This window comes from Oncorhynchus mykiss, chromosome 17 (genome assembly GCF_057628025.1).
Source record: "Oncorhynchus mykiss isolate SJ-2025 chromosome 17, ASM5762802v1, whole genome shotgun sequence".
NCBI lineage: Eukaryota > Metazoa > Chordata > Actinopteri > Salmoniformes > Salmonidae > Oncorhynchus > Oncorhynchus mykiss.
In genome coordinates this window covers 46,778,588-46,791,375 of record NC_143038.1, presented here as the reverse complement: position 1 = coordinate 46,791,375, position 12,788 = coordinate 46,778,588, and the positions used below count along the sequence as shown (strand labels likewise).

Below are 12,788 nucleotides of genomic sequence, written 5' to 3'. Positions count from 1 at the left end.
TCCTCATGAATGCAATCACTCCAGACAACAGAATTGTACAAACAGATGTATCATACACACATATGATATGATTGTTCATAGACAAAATGTAATATTAGTTATTTACTTCTGATTGGTAAAGCAGTGCTACACATACTAACCATATATACAAGCAAGTGTACTTTGATTGGACATGGATGAGTACCCCACTTTTACAAAAGTTGTGTAGGTGACAACTGAGGCAGTCATTACTGTATGCAACATTTGGATACGCCCATGTAGGATAACGGGTTCAGCTCACGAAACAGACAAAAATTTTAAAATATACTAATATGATTGGTATACATTTTGGTTATCCCTCGCTCTCTCTGGGCCAAGTTTTTAACATTGCAACAAGGCCTAAAGAAAGAACCAGACCCCAAATGCTTTGCTTTACTTGCTGTAGGTGATCTTTGTCTAATCAATGGATCCTCTCTCTCTATTCAATTAAAGAGCTTTATTGGCAAGGGAAACATATGTTTACCTTGCCAAAGCAAGTGAAATAAACAATAAAAAATGTACAGTAAACATTACACTTACAAAAGCTCCAAAAGAATAAAGACATTTAAAATGTCATAAATGTCTATATACAGTGTTGTAATGATATGCAAATAGTTCAAGTACAAAAGGGAAAATAAATAAACATCTCTCTCTCTCTCGTTAATACTTGACATAAGTCTGGATGCCCTCCATGAACTCCTCCAGGGACAGCTCACCTGACAGACACACACACACCTTATTGATAGGCACATATACCATATCTACATGAAAGTCATGAAAAGTAAACACTGTGGCACTAATAGAATGTGGAACTTGTACATTGAGGCGAAGAATCTTACCAACTCCATTGATGTTGATCTTGTCAAACACCATGTTGGTAAAGTCCTCGGCTGACATCTCATACTTTACTTCATTGATGGCACGGATGGACTAGTATGGAAGCAGGATACTCACAAAAAAAAGGGTTGAGCCTTCTACAAAAAGGCTCCAAAACATTTATCAATGTACTGTATATGGCAACATGTATGCCTTTAACATTATATACTATACTCTAGCCTAGTTAAAATACTTGTGCTAAAGAGGGAGGCTTGCTCGGCTGGTGCTAGCACATGTGCAGATCAAATGCACCGCTGGAACGCAGATCAAGGTGTTCTAATAATTCTGAAGATTGCTCAGAAAACCAGCTGTTTTAATCTTGATTAAGATCAGCAGAGTAAAGTGTTGACATGACTATTGCATAATCTGCCTATTGCCATAATCAGTTTAATATCAAATTATTTGTGTGCATGTAAACATACTCAATGTGTCAGTTGAGTTTGGCTCCTTACATCCATACATTTTTGGGGATTGTGAATGGATTTTCCCAAATATATTCTGATATCCATGGAACACAGGTATTGTCACCTGTCTGTGTAAAAGGACTGTACTCAAGCATTGGCAAGATGGTGATCCCTGGATTTTCTTTCAGGTGGGATACGCCTGGGCAGAGTCCATCGAGGGAACTGGTTCAAACAGACGCCTCCTTGACAGGCTGGGGAGCAATATTGTGGGGGAGGGCGGCCAGTGGGACATGGAGCCCCAGCTGGTCCAAACTCCACATCAACATGCTTGAGTTGAGAGCAGTTCAACTAACTCTGTTCAACTTTCTCCCACAACTGTGGGACAAACATGTGCTGGTACAGACAGCACCACAGTGGTAGAGTACATAATCCACCAAGGGGTTCTGGGTTCCATCCACTGCCACCAGATGGCATATACCCTTCTGCTGTGTCTACAGAATCTGGCCTCACTAAGAGTTGTACACCTCCCAGGGATTCTGAACACATTAAGGCAGACATGCTGTCCAAGGAAGGCCCTCCGGAAGGAGAGTGGCGCCTACATCCCAGAATAGTGAGTTGCATGTGGGGATTCTTTGGGGAAGCGGAGGTGGATTCGTTTGGCTCAGAGAGGAACCCACAGTGCCCCCTCTGGTTCTTGATATCCAACCCCCCCGGACCACTCAGTCTAGATGCCTTTGCTAACGAGTGGCTGAGAAAGAGGCTACACGCCTTCCCCCGGATCCCGCTGATTCCAGCAATTTTGGACAGAATCAGGGAAGCGAGCCACATGGTCCTTCTGATTGCCCCGAGATGCCACTGGTTCAGCACAATACTGTCACTCCTAGTGGGGACAGCATTGGAACTACCTCGGAGGCCGGGCCTATTGTCACAGGCGGAGGGCACATTGTGGAGGGCGGAGGGAACGAAAATTGTCTAATTTAGATCTTGAGCCCTCTGTTGTTAACATCTTACAGAGTGACAGGGCCCCCTCCACCACGTCAACCTATGACACGAGGTGACGGGTCCTGCCAGTGGTGTGCGGAGCAGGGGGTTGAGGCAGAATCTTGCGGCATAGGATCTTTGTTCCAGCTCTTGAGGTCTTTGTTTGATGCTGGCAGGGCTTTATCCACACTTAAGGTATATGTAGCAGCCATATCAGCATGTCATGATGAAGAGTAGGATGGGCCGCTTGGCAGCCACCCGCTCATGGCCAGGTTTCTTAAGGTAGTCCCGTCGATTACGCCCCTCAAGAGCCCCCTCAGTTCCCAAATGTGATTTGAATCTGGTTCTTGGAGTACTATCCAGACCTCCCTTCCAACCAAAAGACTTGAAACATCTCTCTCTTAAGACAGCATTTCTGGTGACCATCGCCTCTACCAAGAGGGTTGGCAAGCTCCATGCTTTGCCTATTAATAATGAGTGTTATCGGCTAGGGCCGGGTAAGGCGAGCGTTACCCTGCGGCCTAATCCCGCCTTCCTACCAAAGGTCCTGCCCCCAGGTCATGTGAACAGGGAAATGGTGCTAACAGCCTTATCCACCTCCATGCCCCCTGGGGCTCATGTTGATGTACGCACTCTGTGTCCTGTGAGATCCCTAAACAAGTACATGGATCGGAATCAGGTGATCCGTCACTGATCAGCTGTTTGTGTGCTTTGTAGATACAGGGAAAGCCTCTCTCAAAGTGGATTGTAGAAATTATCCTGCAAGTTATAGTTTTGCAAACCGTTGCTATAGTTCAGGTATTGCATTACTTATAATCAGCTTTTGAAATAACAATAACAAAACTATTAACTCGCTAGCCAGCTTGCATGCTCTCTGTTTTCCCACTCTGCTCTCCAACTTAAGCCACCCTCCCATTAGTTCCTTGAACCAACATTTCTTAGCACTACCATAACATACTTGATTGATTACATATGTCCTGAGACCTAAACTAAGTAAGAGATGGTTTACTGTGTCATGATACTGAGAATCAAACTGAATAATAGCACAATTTTGCCACATAAATTACCCCTTTCTTTTCTATAGGTATGTTGGATGCTGCACTGGATTGAATCAAGGAGCTAAAGCCCCAAGTCCAACAGCTCTCTGTTCACCATCTCCAGCTCCAAAGATTCTGTGCACCCAATGAGGACTTCAGGTTCTATACCCGGTTCCACTCAGAGGTCTTCATGGTGTTCTGGGAGTCCATTGCCCCCTCTGCCTCCAGGTTAATCTAGGCCCAGAAGGCTGGAATGGGAAGCGCATCACCAAGCCCCAACAGAAAGCTGCCACTCATTGGCAAGTTTTTTTCTTTACTGCTGTCGAGTAGCAGCTGGGCTGAAGGAGGTGTTGGCGGACATCTTTAGTGTGAGTGTCCCTACAGTGCTTTACTGCCGTCGAGTAGCAGCTGGGTTGAAGGAGGTTTTGGCGGACATCTTTGGTGTGAGTGTCCCTACAGTGAGCTGCGTTAAAATAACCTGGATCTATATCTTGTCTTGGGCTCTGTGCCCATTTGGATGTCCAGGAAGCAGGTGCAGGATACCATGCCTGACAAGTACAAGGTGTTCTGTCCAGAGGTCAGAGTTATCATGGACTGCACAGAGCTGAGATGTGCCAACCTCTCCTCTCTGACATTACAGTCAGAGACTTTTTCATCTTACAAAAACCACACCACCTTTATTAAGGGCCTGATTTGGATTGCACCAAGCTTATCACTGGATCCATCTCTGATCAGGAGATCACGTGTCTCTCTGGAATCCCCAAGCTGTTTGAGCCTGGTGATGGATGCATAGCAGACAATGGGTACATCATAGATAGGATGCAGTCAGATGTGGGGGCAACACTCATCATTCCCCCAATCAAAAGAGAAACTGCTAACATGGAAGGACACTGAGTGAACGCAAGCTATTTCGCATCTGAGAGTGCTAGTGGAGAGTCATTAGGAGGGTGAAGAAGTACCATATCTGGGACATGATTATCCCACTCATTCTGGCAGGCTCTGTCAACTGTGGATAAACTGCTGCTTAATGAACTACCAGGGCCCTCTGGATCTCAAGGGTGATAAGCAAGTGTGAAAATATGCTCAAGCAAGGCAGTGCAAACACACAATACAAATCAATGATTGATTTAAGTTCAATTAATTTGGTTATTATAAATAACAGCTTTATACCTACATGTACATGTGTTTTTTTGTGATTATTATAAATTGATCTATTAGACAAGACATGAATTTGGGAAAATTTGTATATTGAATATGTCGTTTTTATGAATAAGATGGGTGTTTTGGGGTTTAGTGTTTGCATAATTCATTAATCTATTAGAGAACATCCTTTTTTAATTTAAAGATTTTATTCAATAAATACATTTGATTATTCATTCAGTGACCTGTTATATTAAGCCGGTCATAAAATAACAAATATCAAACAATTCAATTAGTTGAATAATTGCTTACATTTACATTTTAGTCATTTAGCAGATGCTCTTATCCAGTGACTTCCAGTAGTGAGTGCATACATTTTCATTCTTTCACGACGTACTGGTCCCCCTGTGGGAATCAAACCCACAACCCTAGCATTGCAAACGTCATGTTCAACCAACTGAGCCACACGTGATAGACAAACAAGATCACACAATTCATTCATTCAAATAATTTACTCTACATACAATTTTGATTAGTTAAATACATTACATGTACATTGCCTTGGGCAACAATGTTACAGTGGCCTGCCAAGTGGGATTGGCTCACCTGCTACACTACATCTTAAAGTACACATCCATGTAGGTGTAGAAGTAGTCAAGTTTCTCTCATCTCTGCTATCAAAGCATCATCTCTCAACTCTCTCTACTGTAATATCACTTCTAGTGCTTGTAACAAAGTCGCATCAATCTAAACCGGTTACAGCCAGTTGGCCCTGGACTTGCCAGTGATATTTGTGGCTGTGATTGAGCTTGGCCGGGCCATTGACAAACTTAATGTGCTTCGCATCAGTTACACTCAACATCAGGGCACTTGATCTCGGCTAGCCTGAAGGGTGGCGCTGCAGAAGGGTCATAAACTTTCCCGTCAGGGTATGCCCCAAGATAGGGTGCATCTGGGTTCACAATGAAATCACAAGGTTTGACCGAGACATTAAACAATTCAGAGTAGTTCTATAGAACCTCTGGCTCAAACCCCTTTCTCATAGCTTCGGTTTGCCGCTCACTTTTAAGCATTCTCATGGCTAGGGCATGGCGAGATGACACCCCACGCAAGTGGCATGCCTCACTAAACCGGGTAGCAGTCACACGTGGTTTCCTAATTTCTTCCATAGTGGATGGGCAGACTGCTCGACTGTGCCATTCTCAATAGTAGATGACAATGATGGTGGCTCCTTTAAGCTCTCCATGTGGTAAAACTGAGTGCAAGTAGGGACAAAGTTTAAATGACTGTTTATTTTACTGGGAGTTGGGGGAAAGCAGGAGCATCTGAATGCATTAGAATCTCTGGTGACAGTAAGGGGACACTAATATGACAGCACTGGACCAAATTGAGAGTAATTTCTTCCAATCCATGCAACACCTTGGCAATGACAGGCTGTGGTCTCATGCTCCTCAAACTTGGTCCAGCAGACAGCACTGTCATGTCAGGAAGGGTCCCTGAAACACAAAAAAGAAGCATAGACAAGAAATGAATGTCAGCCAAGATTGTAAACTTTAGCCAATGTGTGAGCGTAAGACAATTGTAACTCACCAGGGATTCCTTGGTAAAGAGTGGTTTTTATGCCACTCCTGCCTGATGTCCTTGGCTTTCTCACAAGCATTTCATCAGTGGGCTCCGGTAAAAAAAAATAAAGATTCAGGATGAATGTAAAACAATGTGCAGTAATATGAGTTTACAAAAATGCTAAATGTGTCTTCTCTATGACAATATGAAAAATGATCTCAATTTCAAAACTTGGCCTGTACCATGACTGCAGTACCCATGTGCAAGGCAATGGTGGTGGCACGGTCTTCAACCCCATTGTGGTGTAATGTGCAGTTTGAAAGAGTAGAGGCACCAGATTGCACAAAGCTCTCCCAGCTGCACATGAACAGAAGTGGTTTACAATGACGGGCTCCTTGGGTGCTTGCAATGTAGGGAAAAAATGTATCACATAGTTGTTCAAGAACAGTGTATGACATCTGCAGCAGCAAGGTCATGGTTCCTTCTCTTCAATTCTCACATTAAAATGGAATAAAAGTTTACTATACTACATTTGAATGTTATGTTGACAACAATCAATTGATGTATACTAGTAAGTTAACATTGCTACTCTTAACGTTACTGAGATTTGTCTAGCTAGCTAGCGAGCTACATTGCTAGCTAGAAACAAATAATAGATTACAGTGGCTGGACAAATAGTTAACGTTAATTAGTTAGCTAGCTAAGTGTGACAAATATAAAGGCGTTGCAGTTGACGTATGACGCCTCCTGGTGGCCATATTGCATTAATTCTTCCGACAAATACAGCCGTGTGGATACCCCAAACTACATGATAACGGCAAAGATGTTTTAATTCTATCTGTGATAACAGTGCCTAAAACGAGTTGATTCATTACCACGGTCATTTTTCGTGGACTATCGTGGCTTTCGTGGCTGCTCTAACAAGGCAGGAAAGACAACGGGAAAAAATATGTTTACAGATTCCCTGCAATCATGAAACATTATAGGTGATATGAGAAGACTCAAGAACTGTCAGAAAAGAAGAAGAAACAAGTTTGCCAGTCAAGACCTGAACCCAGACAGCTGTCAGTACAGGGTCTGCTACAATAATTTCATCACTGGGAAGTCAAGTCTGATCGATTTAGAGTTTAGTTTAGCTGTTATGCTAACCAGGTGTTAACAACAAAAGTAACCTAACCAAAATGTGCTAGCTAGCTAGCTAGAGATAGCTTGTAGACCAGCTAATGTTAATAGCATGTGTCACGAGATTATATATTTTTTTTACCAAAGAAATGGATTGCATGCCTATCATCGCATGTGCAGACTAATGTAAGGCTACTATTCCTAATGTGATGAGTACATTGGATAGTGATAATTTAGGCTATCAATTTAAGCTATCAATAAGCAAGTAATGGCATAGGCTATATCAGAGATGTTTATTTGCTTTGCACAGGAACAATGTGGCCTTTGATAAACATTTCATGCAAATCTACTACACTTTATATGACCGGAGACATTAACATATGCTTTCTTTTAATACGATAGTAGCCTAGGCCTACTCTACTGACACTGACAACAGATCAATAAAAACAACCTTCCCTTGAATGCAACCAATCTAGGCCGAAAAGTGGACCTGGCTAGAAGGGATCCAGTTTGTGTTAAATTAAGATCAAAAGTCTTTCTGGGGGTGCATTTTAGCTAACCCTAACCCTTTTCCAAACCTAATTCTCCTAACCAGCAACGTTAATTCTCCTAATCTGCTACGAAATATCAAATATTACTTAATTTGACAAAAGCTGGATCCCTTCTAGCCATGACCATGAAAATGGGAGATGCAAATTGTACAATATGACATCCATATAGCCTGGAGAACATTATTGTCCAAAAAACTCCAGTGGTTATCATATATTCACATAATAACCCATTGAGAATTTGTTGAACATTTTACTCATAAGAGGGAAAATATATGGAAATAGGACAACCTGCTGTGTGACTATTGGCTGTTCCAGCCCAACAATAGATGTAATCTTTATATGACACTAAAACACCTGTATGAATTAAACACAACCAAACACTTAAGTGATGGTACAGGTGCCCCGAAGAAGTGATATTTTAACATCAGAAGTGCTTTTCATTTGTTTATGTACTAATTGAGGTTCACCAGCTGACCTATCAAGTAGAGGTCGACCGATTATGATTTTTCAAAGCTGATACCGATTTTTGAAGGACCAAAAAAAAAAAGCTGATACCGATTAATCGGCCGATTTAAAAAACATTTATTTGTAACAATGACAATTACAACAATACTGAATGAACACTTATTTTAACTTAATATAATACATCAATAAAATCAATTTAGCCTCAAATAAATAATGAAACATGTTCAATTTGGATTAAATAATGCATAAACAAAGTGTTGGAGAAGAAAGTAAAAGTGCAATATGTAACAAAGCTAACGTTTAAGTTCCTTGCTCAGAACATGAGAACATATGAAAGCTGGTGGTTCCTTTTAACACGAGTCTTCAATATTCCCAGGTAAGAAGTTTTAGGTTGTAGTTGTTATAGGAATTATAGGACTATTTCGCTCTATACGATCTGCATTTCATATACCTTTTGACTATTGGATGTTCTTATAGGCACTTTATTATTGCCAGTGTAACCGTATAGCTTCCATCCCTCTCCTCGCCCCTACCTGGGCTCGAACAAGGAACACATCGACAACAGCAACCCTTGATGCAGCGTTACCCATACAGAGCAAGGGGAACAACCACTCCAAGTCTCAGAGCGAGTGATGTTTGAAACGCTATTAGCGCACACCCCACTAACTAGCTAGCCATTTCACATCGGTTACACCAGCCTAGTCTCGGGAGTTGACAGGCTTGAAGTCATAAACAGCTCAATGCTTGAAGCACAGCGAAGAGCTGCTGGCAAAACGCACAAAAGTGCTGTTTGAATGAATGCTCACGAGCATGCTGGTGCCTACCACCGCTCAGTCAGACTGCTCTATCAAATCATAGGCTTAATTATAACATAATAACGCACAGAAATACGAGCCTTAGGTCATTAAGATGGTCGAATCCGGAAACTATCATCTCGAAAACAAGACGTTTATTCTGTCAGTGAAATACTGAACCGTTCCGTATTTTATCTAACGGGTGGCATCCATAAGTCTAAATATTCCTGTTACATTGCACAACCTTCAATCTTATGTCATAATTACGTAAAATTCTGGCAAATTAGGCAGCCCAAACTGTTGCATATACATTGACTCTGCGTGCAATGAACGCAAGACAAGTGACACAATTTCACCTGGTTAATATTGCCTGCTAACGTGGATTTCTTTTAGCTAAATATGCAGGTTTAAAAATATATACTTCTGTGTATTGATTGTAAGAAATGCATTGATGTTTATGGTTAGGTACAGTCGTGCAACGATTGTGCTTTTTTCCCAAATGCGCTTTTGTTAAATCATCCCCCGTTTGGCGAAGTTGGCTCTTTGTTAGGAAGAAATAGTCTTCACAGTTCACAACGAGTCATGTTAGCAGGCAATATTAACTAAATATGCAGGTTTAAAAATATATACTTGTGTATTGATTTTAAGAAAGGCATGGATGTTTATGGTTAGGTACACATTGGAGCAACGACAGTCCTTTTTCGCAAATATGCACCGCATCGATTATATGCAATGCAGGACACGCTAGATAAACTAGTAATATCATCAACCATGTGTAGTTAACTAGTGATTATGATTTATTGCTTGTTTTTATAATATAAGTTTAATGCTAGCTAGCAACTTACCTTGGCTTCTTACTGCATTCGCGTAACAGGCAGTCTCCTCGTGGAGTGCAATGTAATCAGGTGGTTAGAGCGTTGGACTATTAACCGAAAGGTTGCAAGATCGAATCCCCGAGCTGACAAGATAAAAATCTGTCATTCTGCCCCTGAACAAGGCAGTTAACCCACCGTTCCTAGGCCGTCATTGAAAATAAGAATGTGTTGTTCTTAACTGACTTGCTTAGTTAAATAAAGGATAAATAAAGGTGTAAATATTTTTTGGGGCCAAATTGGTATCCAAAAATACAGATTTCCGATGAAAACTTGAAATCGGCCCTAATTAATCGGCCATTACAATTAATCGGTCGACCTCTACTATCAAGACACCCATGTCGACTGGAATCCCACTGTGAAAATGAGCAATGCTGCAGAATCATCAGCTTCTACTACTTCGTCCTTTTCCAGAAATGAAAGGAGGCACCCCTCAGTTTTACAAGATGGTTGTCATATGCTGTGCTTTGAACTTCCTGAATGATTATTTTGTGCCATTTGAGTAGAGCACCTTGTTGTCATGACAAAAGTGCCCCCTTAAACCGTATATATAAAATGTCATTTGGAACGTGTAAACAACTATTGTTTATGATATGGTAAACATCCTGTACTTTAATAAATTGGCTATATATTGTATATGGGTGAAATTAAAAGTATTTTGTAATCTCTGCTTTGCCTAGCCCCATTGAATAAAAAGTAGTTCTTATAGCCCAACTATTTTATTTATTTAACAGTTTAAACACATTTAGCATAGACAATGTAATTGTTGTGGTAGTCTTAGGCAAACCATCTTCATTATCACATTAGCACCTCCAAGTGCCACTCAGACCTGGTAGAAATGTATCTGACATTGACCTTTGTGGTAGTAGTTGTGTTCATGTTTTAAGATAATCATCCCATAATTTCCTGCTTCCAGACATTTCACCAACTAGATTACAAGGGTTGGATTTGCACTGAACGATTTCATGTCAGCACAAGGCATGTACAAAATCCAGTATATTAATTAGCCCCAAATACATTGTCTACTGGTATTGTTTTTACAGGGTTGGCCTGCTCCAGTTGTAATAGGTTTATACATTGTGTGTGAGTTTTAAACTGTATTTTTGTTCACAAAATATGCTTACATAGGTACACTTATAATCCATGGTATAGAAGGATGTACCCTCATTCTCTCGGACAGTCATTGGGACCTCTTCATCTGCAGACAGGGTTTTTTAAGTCTCTCTGTACCTGAGCTGAGGACAGAAAACATCAAAGAAACAGGCTACATTATACTCTACTTAGAAAGCACTGAATATTATGTTGCTATATATCTCTGTCCTTATAGTTTTTCTCCCTAGGGACTGTAACTGGAGAATATTTTCATAATGTCCTCCCACAAAGGTACCTGCCCTATCCAGAGTAGCCTACTCTCCCTTCTCCGACAGCTGGAACTGCTAGCGAATCCTTTCACCCTCTTCCATTGGCTGTTACTGTTATAGCTAGGTATCTAGCCACAATTGCATTTAGAGTTACAACGATAAATACTTACGATAGCTGGCTAACTAGATACTATGAAGCTAGCAAGCTGGTGATATTTAATTAACTTAGCTAGATATACAGTATGTAAAGTTAGCTAACTAGACGAACAATACGTTACGTAGCAGCTCATTTTAGTTAGCCTGAGGCAGCACACTAAGTTTCTGTAGCAAGCTAGCTAGCTAATAATACATATTTTTGATCATTTTCAAAATATATTTACTCACTAGAATAGGTTCTCCCACTGCCTCCGTTTTCTGGGTCCTTAGAAAAATGAATTACTATAATGGTCAATGTTTCCAGTGGTAGCACAACCCAGCCAGCCATGTGAACAGTTGAAGGGCTTCCAACAGACTGACTTTGGTCTTCCAACATGGCGTCTGATGCGGTTGCTAGGTGATTTGTGACACAAAAGCAAGCCCTCTAATAAGTAACGTTAGCGCTAACCAATGTGGTAATGTCTTAGCTACTGTTAGCTTGCTAGCAAAGTTGGCTAGTTAGCTATCTATCTCAACTGGTCGCTTCAAGTACTAACTTACATTGATAGTTGAATATATATTGTTTGTGGAAGAACTTGTATCCTTATCAAGTTTAGATCTCTTCACCTGGGAATGTTCGTAAACGATATTAGCCACATCACTCATGGCAAATTGAGCAGTGACTGGGTAAACTCGATGTTCGAATTTCTAGACTACAGACGACAACCGGATATCGTCATACATTCCTTGTCATGGGAGGACGTTTTCTATTGGGGGCGTGAAAAAAAGCCTCTGGATGTTGGCGGGAACTGAAACACGCTGTCGTACACGGCAACCCAGAGCATCCCAAACATGCTCAATGGGTGGCATGTCTGGTGAGTATGCAGGCCATGGAAGAACTGGGACATTTTCAGCTTACATGAATTGTGTACAGATCCTTGCAGGATTCATCAGTGAAGAGAACACTTCTCCCGTGTGCCAGTCATTGAAGGTGAGCAGACCCTGGTGATGACAACGAGCATGCAGATGAGCTTCTCTGAGACGGTTTCTGACAGTTTGTGCAGAAATTCTTTAGTTGTGAAAATCCACATCTTCATCAGTTGCCCGATGGGTGGACTCAGACATGTGGTCTGCGGTTGTGAAGCCGGGTTTGACGTAGTGCAAAATTCTCTAAAATGACTTTGGAGGCGGCTTATGGTACAGAAATTAACATTAAATTATCTGGCAACAGCTCTATTGGACATTGCTGCGGTCAGCATGCCAATTGCATGTTCCCTCAAAACATGAGACATCCGTGGCATTGTGTTGTGTGACAGAACAAATGCCTGTGTGAACAGAGGATAAGCTACCCCAGGGCCAGTCTTAACCTGGGGCTAAGATAGCCTGGGATAAGAACAATGCAGCGTGAAAAGGCCTTTTCGGAATGGGAATGTGGGAACTGCCAAATGAGATCTGTTTCGACCAACCTG

The 12,788-nt window shown here is 41.4% G+C and overlaps 1 protein-coding gene across 1 annotated transcript; it reads right to left on the bottom strand.

Annotated features, from left to right (window-relative positions):
* Positions 1-4,956: 4,956 nt before the first annotated feature.
* Positions 4,957-12,036, bottom strand: LOC110494339 (uncharacterized). Its single transcript, XM_090205731.1, has 6 exons — positions 11,881-12,036; positions 11,569-11,733; positions 10,986-11,058; positions 6,227-6,376; positions 6,047-6,133; positions 4,957-5,952 (listed from the first exon to the last, which is right to left on the bottom strand). Exons 3-6 carry the CDS (start codon positions 11,005-11,007, stop codon positions 5,747-5,749), a joined length of 465 nt encoding a protein of 154 aa, XP_090061857.1. The 5' UTR covers positions 11,008-11,058; positions 11,569-11,733; positions 11,881-12,036; the 3' UTR covers positions 4,957-5,746.
* Positions 12,037-12,788: the final 752 nt, after the last annotated feature.